This window comes from Epinephelus lanceolatus, chromosome 8 (assembly GCF_041903045.1).
Source record: "Epinephelus lanceolatus isolate andai-2023 chromosome 8, ASM4190304v1, whole genome shotgun sequence".
Taxonomy (NCBI): domain Eukaryota; kingdom Metazoa; phylum Chordata; class Actinopteri; order Perciformes; family Serranidae; genus Epinephelus; species Epinephelus lanceolatus.
The window spans coordinates 46,850,793-46,868,462 of record NC_135741.1 but is presented as its reverse complement, the minus strand read 5'-3'; the positions used below and the strand labels follow the sequence as shown (position 1 = coordinate 46,868,462).

General features: G+C 41.2%; 2 protein-coding genes across 6 annotated transcripts in view; one reads left to right on the top strand and one right to left on the bottom strand.

The window, feature by feature from the left end:
• LOC117258360 (immunoglobulin superfamily member 21-like) overlaps positions 1–6,358 on the top strand; it is a 152,324-nt gene extending 145,966 nt beyond the window's left edge. Inside the window, exon 10 of the mRNA XM_033629183.2 lies at positions 4,380–6,358. Coding sequence (XP_033485074.2) covers positions 4,380–4,462 — 83 coding nt within the window. The 3' untranslated portion in view covers positions 4,463–6,358. The remainder of the gene's footprint in view (positions 1–4,379) is intronic.
• Positions 6,359–16,552: 10,194 nt separating this feature from the next.
• The window catches only part of vps13d (vacuolar protein sorting 13 homolog D), a 268,286-nt gene continuing 267,168 nt past the window's right edge, over positions 16,553–17,670 (bottom strand). For all 5 annotated transcript variants that reach the window (XM_078170380.1, XM_033628066.2, XM_033628069.2 and 2 more), the window contains one exon: positions 16,553–17,510. In XM_078170380.1, coding sequence (XP_078026506.1) covers positions 17,379–17,510 — 132 coding nt within the window. In that variant the 3' untranslated portion in view covers positions 16,553–17,378. The remainder of the gene's footprint in view (positions 17,511–17,670) is intronic.

Sequence of the window (17,670 nt, the reverse complement as noted above, 5' to 3'; positions counted from 1 at the left end):
TTTACCCATTTAATACGCTCATTTGCACCTTTGATATTCCAGCTACAGACTGTGATGCCTTTTCCTCCTATTTTGCTTGCTACATTGTCCTGCATATCCTACTGTTACAACCTGGCCCGCAGGGGAAAGGGAAGCAACACAAAAACCCACATGGTAAAAGGTAAAGCAGTTCATTGTAACTTAAATTAAAGGATACTAGTTAACAATAACTCAGGACAAACCAAGGAAGAGGGCCAGTGGGTGCTGTTTAAATCAAAAACAGAATATAACGAAAAGAGGACTCTCTTAGAAGCTATGAAGCTTACAATCTGACTAATCAAAAATAAAAGAAAAACAAATTCTGACTACCTAATCAAACTGTAAAACCAAACAACAACAAAAACAGCACCCCTGCACCTAGTGTCTCGAATACAGAGAATTACCTGTGTGTGGAGGAAAATACGTGGAATCAGTCAAAAGTCTTTGAACAAGTTCTAAAACCTGGCCACACTTCAAGGTTTTAAACAGAGTTCACAAGATCTACCAAAAAATTACAACATGCTACAAAAAGCTACAAGTTGGCTTTCTAACAACACAACACAAAGTTCTCCCAACAACAAGGTCAGCTGCCACTAACAGTCAGCCAGCTGGCAGGGCTTTTGTAGATGCTGGACTTAATTGGATGGCTGGGATTGGCCCACTGCACTGGTGCCGCACCAATCAGGGACCCAGGTGAGCTGTGGACTGGGAGGTCAGGAACACTGGAGGCCGCACCAATCAGGACAGAGGGGGTGGAGCTTCTGGCTCCAGGGGCTGTGCAGGCAGCTTGGCAGACAGAGGAAAATTTTAGACTTACATACACACACACAACGAAGGTGGAAAGAGCGGCGGCCGTAACACCTACCTAGAGTAGTTGTCATTTGTTGAGTTAAAGCGACACTTATCTTTCTAGAAATTTTACGCTTTTCTTTATTTAGGTTAAAATGCTATTAATAAGCTGATGGCACACTAAAATGTAAGTGAATTCCACCGGAGATAAAAAGTCATAATTATACCATTCTCATATGGTTCTAAGAAAACTCAGACCAATCATTGCATTTCGACCGAATCCAGTTGCTAATGGCTAACGTTAGCCTACTGTAGCATAGCCTCTGAAACATTAACGTTATCTTCCTTGTGCATTTCCACTCACTAGTAATGTTAATGCTACTATCTAACGTTAGCACTGTAACCTTACTCTAAAACTCATCAGTCATCACTGACTCCGGTTGAGTTTTAAAACTCCAGGGTTGCGGTTGGACGTAAATATAGACAGTGCAGGCAGTGCAGTTGCACTGGGGCCCATGGGGTGGAGGGGCCCGACTGCCACCTGGAAATACACCCGTGTTCAAAGAAGAACTCACATTTAAACAAAAATGGTGCTATTTCCATACATGCCCTAAATAAGGCAAATTCATCTCCATCATGGTTTTCTGGTTTTGTAAAACAGTGTCAATCTATAATAAATTATAAACTTATTCTACATAAACTATTTAAAAAAAATAATTTACCAATAAAAAACTATCAAGTTAAACTGACAATTTCTATTTTCTTTGGTAGATTTGTCTTATACAGATATGTAATGATGATTGCTGTGTAATATGTATGTTAATGTGTCCAATATCAAGTATCTGCAAATGGATGTAACATAAAAGCGGCAGTAAGACATGTGCTTCATAACTTGTAACTAGGGCGTAATAGGGCCCCTCGTAATAGCGTGCACTGGGGCCCATCGTAACTACCTTACGCCACTGTGCCAACGCCTACGTCTATCATAGGCGTAATGAGGACGTAATGGAGGAAGGGGGATGGGACTTTGGAGGGAGGCGGGAGTTGTGGATGTTCAAATTTTTTCTAAGTGCTATGTGAAATGCAAGAAAGGTAAGAGTAGCTTCAAATGTTCCATCTTACTTGGTTAAATTGTGTTATTATGTTAAGTCTGGGCAACCCCTCTCCCCCCTCCCACCTACCTCCCATAACTACACACAGATTCCCAGAAAACAATGAAAAAGTACTGAGGTAATCAGGATACAAATAAAATTAAAGCTGCAAGCAGCGTTGGGTGGACCTCGGACTCACGCCGTTTTGGCCTCCAGCTCACGTAGACAGTTAAAGAAAAAAGTTTTCGAAGATTTTAGACCCCTCTCCACTCTAGCTCACAGCTGACAATTTCTCCACATTTGCTCATCTTAATTTCAGAGGCACTAACTCACTCCCTGTTGGATTTAGGTCAGGGGTGTCAGCATGTGATTTGTAGGTGCTGATTAGATGAACAAGCCAGTTTTGGTTTAATCTTTGTCCGACATTCCTACAGGCCGCAGTGGCCTTTTTTGTGTGTCTACGTGGTGCTAGAGAGCAAATTTTGGCACTTTGGGGGTTATTTTTTTCATTTGATCAAATTTTTCACTAGTCCTGACATGCGTGCCAATTTTGGTGAGGATTTGAGCATGTTTAGGGGGCCAAATTTGTATTTTTGTGCACCAGTGGGGCCCCAAGCCGAACATGCCAGTTTTGGCATGTTTAGGGGGTCAAATTCCAGCTCAAAGAGGCGGCGGGAGAAAGACTAAAGAAAGAAAGAATAATAATTATAATAAACGTACCTCTGCCTTCAGCCGAGGTCCCTAATAATAGTAAAGGCCCACAAAACCTCAGAACAGTAGACTAAAAGCAACCTTTCCATATAATTAACTTCTAATACTATTATTAACTAAGTAACTCTGCAACTTTAATGTATTTGTGCAAATCACCTCAGACCAAAGCTGTCCCTTTAATCGAGTACCTTGAAATTTAACTACATCATGAGGGAAGTAAGAGTATTGAGTATCTAGTAGTAGTATTTTAAGTGTCAAAAAACATAACCAAATATGAATTCTATGGGCATAAGCCTCATAACAGTTAGCTCTCAGTCAGTTGTGGATTTACCATGTGCACTATGGAGGGTCTGAGACGGACATAGTCCCGTATTTTCATAATACTTATCCCGTGGTGGCTCTAGCAATGTTCTCGCCATACTGGAATGTCTCTTTAGGGTCAGCGAAGAGGGAGTCAGAACCATCATACGTGACTCAGAGTTTGGCCGGTCCAAATTTGACCACTGGTATGTCTCTCAGTACTCCTCTGGTTTTGGAAAAAAGTGCCCATTGTTTGACAATTTCTGGGGGTAAATCTCGGAAGATCTGTATCCGTTGTCCTTGGTAAGACAGGTCCCAATCTTTTGTCACTTTGCGGAGGATTTCTTCCAAAATATGGCAGTGATGTGCTTGCAGGATAAGATGTCACGGGGTGCGCTGTCCTCAGTGCCCTGTGTGCTCAATCGAGCATGGGCTTCTCATCCAGTGCGAGTGTGTCCTGAAGTAGTTTAGCTGTGAAGTCCCGGATGTTTTGACCATGTTTTTTGCTTTCTTTCACTCCGGCTATTCTCAGATTTTGATGCTTTGAGCGCCCCTCCAGATCCAGACATCTTTCTGACAGTTTTGTCACCAAGCCGGAGATGCGTTCCACTTCGGCTTTCAGCTCGTTTGTAGCATCAGAGTTAGCTGTAGCCGCTAGCTCTAGCCCTTGAATGGTTTTACAGTGAGTGTGTGAGGTAGCCTGAAGGGTTTCTAGCTTGCTGTTGATACCGGCCTCCAGTCGTATAATTTCCCCTTTCAGAGTGGCAGTGACCTCCTCAATATGGGAGTCGATGTTGGCACATATTTCCTGTTTCACTGCGGAGAGCTCCAGACGGAGGAGTTCAATAGCTTGTAGAACCGCCGCATGGTTAGCTTTCTCTTCGCGTGGCTGTTTCTCAGGTGAGCCCAGGGCCTGGGTGAGGCCTTCGTCTCCGTCTCTTCTCCTTTTTCAGTTTGGGTGGTATTGTGAGCTATTAATGTTGGTGCTGAAGTTTTGTCTGTTTTTTTTCTCGTAGTTGGTACAGTGAGAGACAGTTCTCGTTCTGCTTGTAACTTATTTACTCAGCTACTTAACCGTGCGTCCTAGCTCTCCATAGCGCCACCTGGAAGTCCACGAGCTATGTTTTTTACTGCAAAGGCAGTGTAATAAAGGGTCTTCAGCATTGCAGTCAGGAACACAAAGCATTGCATTTGTTCTAATAGTGTAAAACAGAAAAGTTTGCATTATTCCAAAAACTACAGGGGGACAGCCCTGCAAGAATACATTTTTACATCTGTGGCATTCTTTTTACACCTCAGTGAAATGGTTCATCCTGTTGGTCACTAGATTCAAAGCTTAATTGGGGGCAAATATCTGTTTAGAGAAAAATCAAGCAGTCCTGGTAAAAACAGTTTTAAGTGTAAGAATCAATATGCATGTATGAATTTAAAGCAGTGCTCTGTAATACATACTTTCTTGTTTGTGTCCAGCCATGGATGCAGCCGTCAGTCACTGCTCCCTCACATTAACCTCCATGTTGCTGCTGCTGAGCTCTACCTGCAAGCTGACGTGACCCGAGGCTCTGCTGCTCCAACCACCAACCACATCTACTGAAGGCCCCTGCTCTTTAATGATCCCCTGGCAGTAGCTAAACCCCCACCCAGCTGTTCCAGCACCACTGAACATTAAAGGTGCAGCAGGACTTCTACCCTGGGGGAGAAGGATATGATAAAGCATCAGCCACAGCGTACCAGTCCAGATGCTGTACAGCTTGTCATCGCACTGAGCAACTTTGCCGAGGGGTACTCTGCTCTGACTGATTATGAGTTTGTAAGAGGCTCTAACTGCATCACACTAAGGGCAAAGATAGATGTGTGTGATGTCACCTATTAATGTCTGCAGGGTTCATATTAGATCCCAATGAATAATGGCACTGGTAGCCATGATAGGCGACAGGCATATTTCATTTTTAGTGTGTTCCATCAGGAGAAAGATTTCTGAAAATGCTTCTGTAAAACCTAAAGAAACATTCTTTCATTTATTTTTTCAGGGAGCAGAATAACATCAAGCAGGATGACTCCCTCCCTTCTTGTTACTCCTGAAAAGGGCTTTGTGCTGATGTCACAGTGTTTTCTTATTCAAATGATGGAGTGATTGGGAATCTAAGAATATGTTATTAAAAAGCTCCGTATTATCCTCTAATATTTAGCATTGTCTTAGTAAAACATTTACCTCCAAATGTCTACATCCATGTAGACTACTGCTTGAACCAGACTGAGAGTCTACAGCCATGCCTACAACTCTGTGAGCCTGCACTTGAGAAGAGTTAAACGGCAGAACTCCCATGCAGTATCACGTATGCATGTGCTAGTTCCGCAGCCACCGTTTTAGATATGTGCATGCATGAGTTCTGGAGCCACCATTTTAGAAGTGCATATGCACACATGCATAAGCTCCAGAGGGTGGGGTATCACTCAGTCATTTTTTTGATGTTGCCAATCAGAGGCCCACAATCCCGTCAGTCACAGTAGTAGGAGTAGTCAACATTTCAGCTAGCTAGCTATACTAGCACTAGTAGCTAGCCTCTGTGTATCAACTCACTGATCATACGGGAATATAGTAAATTCCTCCACTACTCATTTTACAAGGACCATCACAAGAAAGCATGTTTTTTGTTTAAATTACTGGACAATTAATGGACAATGAATCATAGCTGTTTGTTTCTGGCTGCCAGCATTAGCTAGTGTAGCTAGCACACTAGTTAAGTTTGCCGAAAAGTTGTTTATTTCCACTTCAAAATGTTGATTAAAAAGATGTTGCCAAGGGTTAATGCTAAAATGGATGGTCCGGAGGGTAGGGGCATGAAACCCCTGGGGAAAAAAATGACGAAGTCCAAGGCTCCACATTCAGGGGTGTTTGGACACTGGAGGAAAGCCATCAGACCCTGCTGATGTCCTGACCTCCCTCTTGTTCTTCTAGTGGAGGAGCAGAACACAGCCTGGGTCAGCAGGGTTTGCATGAGGCTCCGTAGGGGCTTAGAGCCAGGACACTTGTCATATTTTTCCCTGGGAGGTTTTTTGCCCCTGTCTTCTGGATGGATGGACTTGTTCCTCTGGACCATCCATTTCAGCAGGAATCCAAGTCAAATTATCAACAGATGGCAACGTTTTTAATCAACATTTTAAAGTGAAAATAGACAACTTTTCAGCTAATTAACGCTGGCAGCCAGAAACAAGTATCTATGAGCCAGCGTCTGTTTGACAATCTAAACAAAGAACGTGTTTCCTTGCGGTGGTCCTCCTTAAATGAACAGTGGTAAAAGTTGCTATAATCTGTAATGATCCATGATTACGTACAACATAAAACTGAGGGTCTGGCACTCACACACGCATATGTCTAAAACAGTTTCTCCCCACATCCGACAACCTCAGGTCTGTGAGCCAAAGTGAGACAGTAGGGTCTGCATAAGGAAGATGTGTCACTTTGATTAAGTCTTTTCAAAAATTATTATTGTTATTATTATTATTGCTATTACTACTTGATCTGAAAATTTTGAAAGTTTCTCTGCTTAAGACTTTAAGTAGTGTTGACAAATTTTTTTTGTTAGGTAAAAAAAAAAAAAACTATCTCTGTTCTGTCTTGTGGTTTGTTTGGTGTGAAAGAAAAATTACAGTTAAATAACCTAAAATACAGACAATATAGATACCAACCTGGCTGATGTTACATAAAGTGCAAGTGATGGAGAACATTGATGTAAGCCCTATAAAACCATGTAAAACAGATTGTAATATTGTATCCTCTGGATACAAAATATAAAAATATAAACCTCCATTGTTGTCACTGTTTGATTTTGCTGAATTATGTATGTCTAAACTCATATTGCCTCCTAAACTATACATCAGATATTGACATCAGCTTTATTGGCTGACTCTTTTTTTTCGTTGTCCTCAATGTACTTACACAAAAATAGACAGAGCTAAACTAAAGGACAACAAAGTTGAACAAGTTAAACATAAACATTGAACAACTATGCAAATTACAGACGTAGAGCATAAGTTATCTGTGGACAGATGATATCTTCTGCTTTGTGACCAACTTTGTTTGTGGTTCACAATAATCTTCCTTCTAACAAATGGCCAAGTAACTATAAGGTATTCATGTCAAAGAGCTACAATGACAAGAGTGCTGGATGTTGAAAGGCTGACACAAAACTGCATTGCTGAAGAAGCAGTTAAAGGTCATAAATTAAAGCTGCAACAATAACGATAATCAATTTGAGAATTCTTTAAAAGAAATATAAAGTAAAAAATCCTGATTTCAGCTTCATATATGTGAAAAGTTTCTGGTTTCTTTCTCCCTCTGACAGTAAACCCACTTTCAAGAGAAATGAAAAAAATGTTTCTTTGCATTTCTTATGTCTTTGGGGCAATAATAACAAAAATCAAAGTTTTTTTTTTTTTTTTTTTAAACAGACCATGTAGTTTAAATATAGGCCTCTACCAAACATTACAATAATATATAATATGTTAGTATACCAACATATATCTTTTTTTTTTCAGTCAAGTTACTGTGGAATTGGCAGTAATACTAACACTAGTGGTATTTCCATGTGTTTATTTTAGTTATTTACTACTACAATACTTTGAAAACATCTCAGAAATGGTAAAAAATCACATGATATCATTATTTTTTATTAAATATTAAATTAATTGTATTAAATTCTTTTTTTATTTCATAAAAATTGTGAATTTATTCTCTTAGCATTAGCATCACCTTCTTTAACATAGAAGGACAAATCAGCCGTTTGGTTGAGCATGACTTTAGACAGTAAAAAAAAAAAAAATCATACTTTTAAAATTATTTCAGCATAGGTATAACATTATATAACATTAAATGTATTATTTAATAACAATGAATGACCAGAAGTGTTTTTATTTTGTAGTAAATAGTCAGGTTTACTTACATAAGCTTAGCTTCACGACCTTTACTGTAGAAGGACAAATCAACTGTTTGGTAGAAAACGTTTTTAATTATTTTTTTAATTATATGACTCCTGTTAGATTTTAATTTGTTGTATTAAGTTCCATAAATCTGTTGAATAAGAACTTTGAAACTATAACGTGAAATAAACCACACAGTCCTCATGTCTGGAAAGACATTTTGTTACTAACTTCCTGTCAGAGGTGAAGTGTAAAGGCATAGTATTTAAAGACACAGCAACATCTAGTGGATTTTTTTTTAGCATTAAATACCTAAACTGAAAGGTAGAGATAACTCAAGGTTGAGTTGAATTTAACACATTTTTCATTAAAATGTACACTGTAAATATTTGACTGTACATTTACAGTAAATTACTGGCAACTAGTTACATTACTTTCACAGTAAATTACAGAATAATTTTAACCATAAATTGTTGTGACAGGCAGTTCTATACTGTAATCTTACAGAAGTTAAGCCAGCATATTATTGTAATTTAATTTAATTTGCGAGGTAGTGATTCAAAATGTGTTCTACCAAACCGTTTCAAACAAAGTTGAATCATTTTCAAAAAGAATGAATGAATTCAAAGTTGAATAGGTGCAATGTATGAAAGATGTGGAAGATTTTAAGATTTCCAGAGAAGACTTGATAAATGTTTGAAAAAACTGTGAGGGTGTGTGTGTACTTGGACATGATACATAGTGGAGACTAAAAGATGTATTTTAGCAACAGAGTGAGTACATTTTAGCCTGTCCTCACTTCTCCATAGGCCTGTTTGAGGGTTAAGACTTATTGTTTCATGGTTCAGGTTACAGTTAGGTGTGGATTAGGCATTTCAGCCCCATCTCCACATAACACTTTCAGTATGGTACCTTTGGAAGAAAAAAAAAAAAGTAACCCTTCAGACATGGTACCTAGACCCTACAGTAGGTCTGTTTGGCGTTTCCACCACAAACAGTACTCTTTCATGTGGGTGGGGTTGTTGTCACTCACTGCTCCATCCAGCACTTGCTGTATTTCCTCCTTTATCAGTCTGCACCTTGTTTATAGAACGGTGCTACACTCCAACATTTTCAGAACAAAGTAGAACAGGCTGCAGTGAGAGTCTCTCTTAATGGGATATTTAAAAATAGCGGGTTTGTACATTCAGTGCTTTTCAGGCAAGCGCAGAGGCAAGTGCTGCTTTTTTTTTGCATGGACTTAAGAAAAGCCAATGTGGACATTATGGACAATAGCGCGTAGTTCCGCCCCCCTTGTTTTCCCCTTATGCCTGTGTCCCTGTGATTGGCCTGCAATCAGTATCAGCCGATATAAAACGGGTGGAATCCACCGGCTCGGGTCTCTGGGCGTGTCAACCCTTAAGCTAGGTGCACAACCTAACGCATTGATGGACTGACGCTGACTGGAAGTCATTCATTCCAATGGAGGTGAAAATGACGGATAGTAACGGACTAGCGCGCAGCACGGTTCCATTGACCGTGGGACCGTGGAGGCACTGGATTTTTCCTACTTGGGCGTTGACAAGATGGGAGAAGCGGAGCGTAATGGTGCCGAAAGTAGGAATTAAATTGCAATCGCAGTTGTAAACAAACAATATCTCATTTATTTATGCAAAAGAAAAATAAGCATTAGCTTTTTTCCCCACTATTAAAAGTGATTGTTGACCATAGATTGATTTCTATGCGGTTGATAATTACTCTATATTTCGAATTTCGCATTCATTTCTATATATATGTCAGCTCTTTCAATAGCACACTACTCAACTCGTCTCAGTTCATTTGGAACAGTTACTTCGCAGGAAGATATTGCTAGCTCTTCTGCTAGATGACTTCGCTAACAGCTCTCGCCGACAGCACGCTAGCTAGCCACCCGCATCTGGCCAGGTCCGTCAACAACGGAACCTCGCGGCGTTGTTCTGGGGGTGGGGAATGCGTTGGGGAAATGCTCAGTTAAAATGGGAAAAATAGGTTGTGCACCCGGCGGCACCTGCTTTTCCAGACACGCATCAGCTGCTCTGCAGTGTGGAAGACGAGTCGGTGAGCTGCCACGATACTATGGCAGATACTAGGCCAGAGATCAAGATAACAGCTTTGGATCCACAAGATGAGGAGCGTCAAGAGCAGCACGCCAACGCCAACTCTGAGCCACCCCCCTGCCACAGGACGGACCCCTGCTTTTGGACTGAGTATAAAACTCCCATAGATACAGGTGGACAGGGGCGTAGGGTCTTTTGAGGACTGAGTTATTTTCCCATTTTAAATTCACTATTTTATTTTATTATTTTATTCTTCTGTTTTTAATCTGTTGAGTACTGCCCAGTATTTGTATTGGGTTTTTATTAGAACTTTAAACATTCTATTCTTGTACTTAAATAATTTTTCCCTGGTGCAATAAAATAATTTGTTGTACCTAAACTCTGCCCTCTTGCATCTGTGTTGGTGTGGCCCAGGATTTATATATCAGGTACAACTTTGTGACATAAACATTCCACCTTAAAAGTTGCTGGCAGTCGGCCATGCGAGAGCAGCAAAACATCCTTTTATTTTATAGTTACAGTTCACTAATATATGTAAGACTTCCTCTATTGACCAATCAATGGACTGCAGTGTTTCTAGCTCCAACTTTTAGTAACAGATCTGTGTGCTAGGTACCCCAATAGTGGTGGGCGATAAAACGATAACATATCGTCTCGCGACACTTATGCACCATTGATAGAAAAAACGTTCGATATAACCTTTGATAATGTTACTGTATTCTGTCGGGGAAAAAAACACGAGGAGAGTCGCACAAGTTACCCTCGGAGTCAGGCTGTGCAAGGTTGGTTGAACACACTCACTTGCTCCCTGGTAACCTAGCAACAGTGTCATGCAAACAGCTAACAATGTCACGTTTGGTTGCACCATCCTCGTATGTGAACACAAGTCCGCTTATAAGCCGCGACTTTGGGCTTGTTTTTTGTAAAGTCGCTTACAAATATTTGGCAGTCGCGGGTTGCGTATTTTTGGGCTTGTTTCTAAAGTGGAGTTGCTTATTTGGGCTTGCTCTCTAAAGGTCGCCTTTCTTTATATATATCCGTCTAATAAGTTATCTAAACTCATGATAGTATGTTGGACTGCAGGATGTTTCCACAGCTCCGCTCCCTCCGCCCCTCTCCTTCTCCGCATACACACAGGTGACGGTCAGTCAGTGAGACTTTTCACATTTAAATTGCGCGATTAATGGAGGTTCTTTAACTATTTCGCTAACAAGTGGGCGAAATATGGAAAGAATACAATAAAGATTTGTAGAAAAAGAGAGGATTAAAAGATTTGACTTCAAGAGGGGACGATTCAAAGGCAGTGTGCAGATTCAGATCTTGTTCAGCATACCAGCACTGTTACAGTGAAAGTAAATTGGCTTATGCAACTTCTTTACTTTCATTCATTCATTTATTCTTTCCACGTTTTTGGTCGGCTAATTGGTTTGGTAGTGTGCAAGGGAAGAAAATATAATGTGTTTGTAAAGTAATTTTGGTTGCTGGTACTGGTTGCTTGTTTCTGATCTGGCAACACTGCACACAACACAGCGTGGAGTGAGTAGGAAGAATGAGTGCCGATAGCGAGGAAATAGTCGAGTAGTAGTTTTTATACCATCTTGTGTATGTTCATTTATTTGAGTGTTTTCTAATGGTTGTGTCGACATTATATTTTCCTCCGTGTGCCTTGACTGATGACTATGATTGAATTAAATAATAAATGTGTTAAAATTTATTCATTTTCTGCGGGTCCTTATTTTAAATAGGTTATAAAAAAAATGATAGATAATTATCGTTATCGATCAATATGAACCAGCTATATCGTGATATACTTTTCAGCCATATCGGCCACCCCTATACCCCAACAGAGGGGGGATCAAAAATGGTAACGTTTAGGAATGGTTCCATTGCTCCCATCCACAACTTTTCACAGTGGAAAAGGAAAAAAGTGTACCGAACTGCTTCGTGGAAACGGGGCTTTAGCTGTGATAACTAAAGTTAGGGACTGTTCTTTATTTATCAGAGGAGAGGGGTGGCTGGGGTGTGACCCTCCCTGAAGCTACAAATACTTTTCCTTGAGCCCCCCTAAGTGACTGTTAGAAAATGCATGACCCTCCCTCCCCCATAATAAATTAATTGAAAAAAAAAAAAAGATTTAAAAATTATTAAGAAAAAAAAAAAAAAAACCAAGCAAAAAAACTGCAGGTTTAGAAAAATCGGTGGTAAAATAAATTCAGAATACAGCCATTTAAATGTGTATGCCCCTTCCCTAAGCCAAAAACAAAACAAAACAAAAAAACAAGTCCCGTTGCGTTTTGAGAGACAGGGTATCCATTCCTCATTTGCATAAAGTTATATCTAGGCTATTTTATGCAGATTAGGGGCGTCCAGCTCAGCTAGCTGTCTCTAGAAACTCCTTTTAAACTAACAGTTGTCAATCTAAAATGACGACAGAGTGAGTAACTGCACGGCTTACTTCTCGCCTCAAATGTTTTCAGAGCACATGAAACCGTGAGCTATTTTCATAACACAAGAGAAAGTTTCCAAATAAGCTGTCATGTTGGTCCTGTTTGAAATCAGGGAGCAGACAGCTTAAGTACTGGGATGCCCAGCAAGCATCGAATGCTGGGACATGGCGTGACCCCTTGCGTCCAAAAACCACCCATGTGGTCACATACCATAAGGCTGCCATTTTGTGACATTACACATTGCAGCTAGCAAAACTTCCAAAGTTCTAATTCTAAGTTGGTAACCTGACCAAACACACAAAATGACACTTTAAACATAGTCAAAAGAAATGCTTTGGTGGGCGTGTTAGCCCTACTCTATGTTGCTCACTGTTTTCTGCCTATGAGAGGGAGGTGGAAATCACTGTTGAACCCAAAATGAATATCTGAATATCGGTCGAATATCCAACGTCAAACTAACTTCACCTCGGTACGGGAATTAGCCAACAGGTATGTGTTTGATATGATTAACAATATATCATGTTAGGCCTATATGTTCTGCCTAAAGCCCCTTTTGGGTATGATATAATGCAGTTAAATTCTATCCTTAGGTCTGGGATATCGCAGCCATCCCCTAGCACAATTAGGAGACCGGGTTATGATGAGTCACTTTTCATATTCAGGATCACTACATCAAGACTATTAGTTTTGTTGCTAACTAATATATGTGCATATATTTCAGGATGTTGTGCATCCTTACAAATAAACAGAATGAGTGTAAACATAACTGCTTTGATAATACAGCATGTCCAAAAAAAGTGGTCTCATGGCACAACTTACCCCGTGTCTGCAGTAAATTGAGCATAGGAGTGGGGTAAGTTGAGCCATTTCCCTCCCTGTCTTTGGAAAGAAAACACTGAACTAAATCTGTAGACGTGAATCCTAGTTTGGTGTCCTTGCTAACAGGAGGGCCAATTGTGGAAATTAAGGTATTACAATAATTTGAACTTGTTTATTAACACATTTGAGCATTCTGAACCGAAACTCTAATTCTCTCATCATGCTTCCTCTGTATGTCCTCCTTCATCCTCTCTGAACTCCTCCTTCCATCCATATCCCACTTGCCCCTTTACTCAATATTCCACCTGTCCAGGTTGCAGGGGAATATAAACTACTGGGACTTCCTTGCTGTGCCACCAACTCTGTGAGGTTTGGGGAGTTTTGCGATTTAATTGCTTCTTGGGAAGAATCCCTCATCTTTCTCCTTGGAAGTAAAGCTTGGTTTACCATTTCCAGCTTTGCCTCTTCTCAGAAACTTACACTCATAGTCATCACTTTCGACTTTCTCCAGCAAGCCAATGTAGCGGTAATTTCTTGATTTACCCTTAAAGGAGACCTATTATGCTTTTCCTCTTTTCTGACCTATAAATGTTGTTACAATATTGCATACTCGTGTTAAACGATGCCAACGAGTCAAATAATGAGGTTCGTGCATTTGGAAGTGAGCCCTGCAAGCTGTTTTGGATGGCTCTGCACACTGTGTTTTACAGTCTTTTTTTAAACAGTGTAGTCCGTGTGACGTTAATGTGTGCCGGACTTACGCCGGATTTCCACTGGATGCGTGTCCGTTGCGGAACGGCAGTGCTGGTTATCCGCTGCGTGCTCCGCCGTCCGTCAATACCCACCGGCTGCGTTTGCTGTGCGGTGCGGTGCAGCTCCGTCGGAAGACATTTCGGTGCACTGCCATGATTAATATCTCCTCGTCGATGGTGTTCACGGGGTGAAATGACGTCTGAAAACCTCTGACCTGTTGACTTCAGGCCTGCCTCTGCCCATTATGTAGTTTTTAAGGTGTAGTGCAGGGAAATATGATCCGCCGTGAACACTATGTACTTTATTTTGAAAATTAACCGGATGTTTTATTGTGTCTCTGTGCACGACTTCCTGCCCCGCACGATCTGCTCTGTGCTGAATTGCTGCGTTGTGCTCCGGCGTCCGGCAAAAATAGAAGTCCTGCGTATCTGTTGCGGAGGGCTCCAGAGTGCTGGAGCTGACACGGAGCTGGAACGCAGCACAGCCGCAGCCGGTGGAAACACACACATTGACTAGAATGGAATCCTATTGGCTCCGCTGCCGTGCCGGAGCGCAGACGCAACCAACACCCGTCTGGTGGAAATTGGCCTTTACTTATATGGGCATGTCCAAGCATGCCGGCAGCGCTCGGCAGCCCTTCGGAAGTCCTCAGGAGTGTGACCAATCACAGTGGAGTGGGCTCGGCGGGAGGTGGAGTAAATTACACAGACCATTTTCACGGGATGCAGGAAATACAAGGAAGCAGTGCAGCGAGAGGCACAGCGTCCTGAAGATCTACAAAGCTTTGTGTGCAGGTAATCGTGTGTAGCTGCTCTACAGGAGTCCAAAAATCAAATACAAAGGCCCGAAAATGAGTATAATAGGTCCTCTTTAAAGTTTACAACTACAAAGTCCCCCACTGCAAGCTCAGTATTTTCATTTTCTTCATCACTTGCTGGCGGGTGATCAACAGTTGTTGATCACAGGTGATCAACAGTTGAACATGTTTGCTCAACTTACCCCATAGCTACCATATTGACTTTTTTTTAGCCCCCACAGCTAAAATGGTGCAAATGATGCTAGCTGTAATACCTCATTTTGTAGCTAATAGATACCATTGATGTATAAAACAAATTAAAAGTGATCTATTTTGGTCTAAACACAATCCCCATGAAACTTATAATAGACTAAATTCACTTTCATGAATGAAAAATGCTCCCTCCCCCACAGCATGAGGACCCCGATCCGTGAAGGTGTTATGCAGCGTAGGTTTCATTTTTTTATCTTTAACCCCCAAATTCCACCAGATGCGTGTTGGTTGCGTCTGCGCTCCGGCACGGCAGCGGAGCCAATAGGATTCCATTCTAGTCAATGTGTGTGTTTCCACCGGCTGCGGCTGTGCTGCGTTCCAGCTCCGTGTCAGCTCCGGCACTCCGGAGCCCTCCGCAACAGATACGCAGGACTTCTATTTTTGCCGGACGCCGGAGCACAACGCAGCAATTCAGCACAGAGCAGATCGTGCGGGGCAGGAAGTCGTGCACAGAGACACAATAAAACATCCGGTTAATTTTCAAAATAAAGTACATAGTGTTCACGGCGGATCATATTTCCCTGCACTACACCTTAAAAACTACATAATGGGCAGAGGCAGGCCTGAAGTCAACAGGTCAGAGGTTTTCAGACGTCATTTCACCCTGTGAACACCATCGACGAGGAGATGTTAATCATGAAGGTGCACCCAGATGTCTTCCTACTCCTCTGGTTTTGTGGTTCTGTTTATAGAAACTACATCTTGTTATATCGCGCGATTATGCATGAATTCGCGAGATCTCGTGGGTCCTTGTGACTCCCGCTGTCTGGCAGCCCTGCACCGCTCTTATTCATACTCTCTTCCAAACTTGGTAAAGAGTAATTTGATACGATGTGTAATTGCTGTTTGGATGTAGATGGATACCAGTGACTACTGCAGAGTCATTTGACTGGCGTGTGAATGGTGATTGTCACCTGTCCCATTAAATGAAAAAGCCAGATGTTAGCAGGTGTTAGTGTTTTTTTTTTGTGCAGTGAACAAGGGTCTAAAGCTGATGTTTAGCAGGTATTATTTCCCATGATCACCATCTTGGTTTACTGAAACATATTAGCAGTAAGCACAAACTACAGCTGAGAATGATGGGGATGTCATCAGTTTGCAACTTTTAGTCATAATAAGATATTGGACAAATTACAATGATTACATGACAATGACGCTACATCAATGGTGCCCAACCAGTGTTCATGATCTAGAGTTACTCAATGGTGGATTGATTGCAGGTTGATTGCAAAATTATTATTTGAAATTACAGTATCTATTTTCACTAATGATCCCATTCTGACACCAAAGTCGGTAGTGTCAGTGAACGTACACTCTCCAGAAACTTTCTTTTCTTGTAGACGCATTTTTGTTGGAACAATCACCGTCAGCACTGAAAAAATCTTGCAGCAGATCTTAAGGATTATAAATTGAAAAATGTTGAGATTTTTAACTTTGGGATTTATTTTAGTTAATAAATAATCATCACGCTCCTCACCCTGACAGGTTTGTGTATGCAATGATAGACTACAACAAATACTGTACGTTCAAGATTGGAAATAACAGGTCCCACAAAGTGAGTGCTGCAGCTGTGGTGCTTTATTTGAAGCAGTGTCCATGTGAACATTATTTTACAGGATCACACATCCACCACAGTCCACTACCTCTCTGACAGGCAGACACAACTAAGCTCAAGAAAATCTCATCTGACACCAAACACTCTTCAACAAGTTGAGTACAATTCTGAGTGAAGCCTGGTGAGTTGGAAGTGCACACTGCCTTTTAGAAGACTCTGGTTAGAAATAACTGGGCTCATTAAAAAAGGGTTGTTAAATAAAAGCAGAGACATGTCAGACTCGGAGGTCTGTGATTGTAAAAGGCAGAGAGACAGTAACAGGCAGTTTCTGTGCGTGTGAGGTCCCGTCCCTCCCTGTGTCAGTGCAATCCCCCCCCCCCAACTAATAATCTCTTATACACAAAATAGAGTTGTAAAGGCAGTTTCTTACATTTCACATTATCAGCTGTAGTTATTCTCCATACTTCATAATTAATACAGTATGTACACTGGTTTATAGTATTGGTATGTAGGTCTATTTACATTTCTGTCTATTCACAAACATACAGAACACCTGTGTCATGTGTACACCTGCTGCCATCAGCAATCATATCAACACAGAAAGTCAGTGTTTTCAACATATACACAGTCAAACTAACACTGCCTTGCATATGTTTTTGTCCTGTGCATGAATGTGCTTTGCCAAACATCAGGTCATGTGACTATTCCCTTTGATGCAGTTTGTCAAACACTTAAAAATACCATGGCCTACAAAAATCAATAAAGGTCCTCTCCTCCTCACGTTTTAAGAAAAATTAGTAGTCCTTCAGACACCTCAGAAAAGTCATGTGATCAAGACTCAAGCAGTAGGCAGTCTTCGTTCTCACTGGCAGGCAGCATGAGCTGCTGCTCATAGTACAGACTCTTGGCATAGTTGATTTCTTGAGAAATTTTGATGGCGAGACTCTCATTCTTCACATGGACCTGTGGAGAAGATCGTTACTTGATTAGCAAGTGGAAATACTACTGATGGGATCAGACAGACCGACAGACAGATGAGGGGCGTTGGGAATAAAAGTAAGCATCATTGTACAGTGTGCTCCATGACCCCCCCATTCACACTGTGTCAGATGATCAGAGGGTC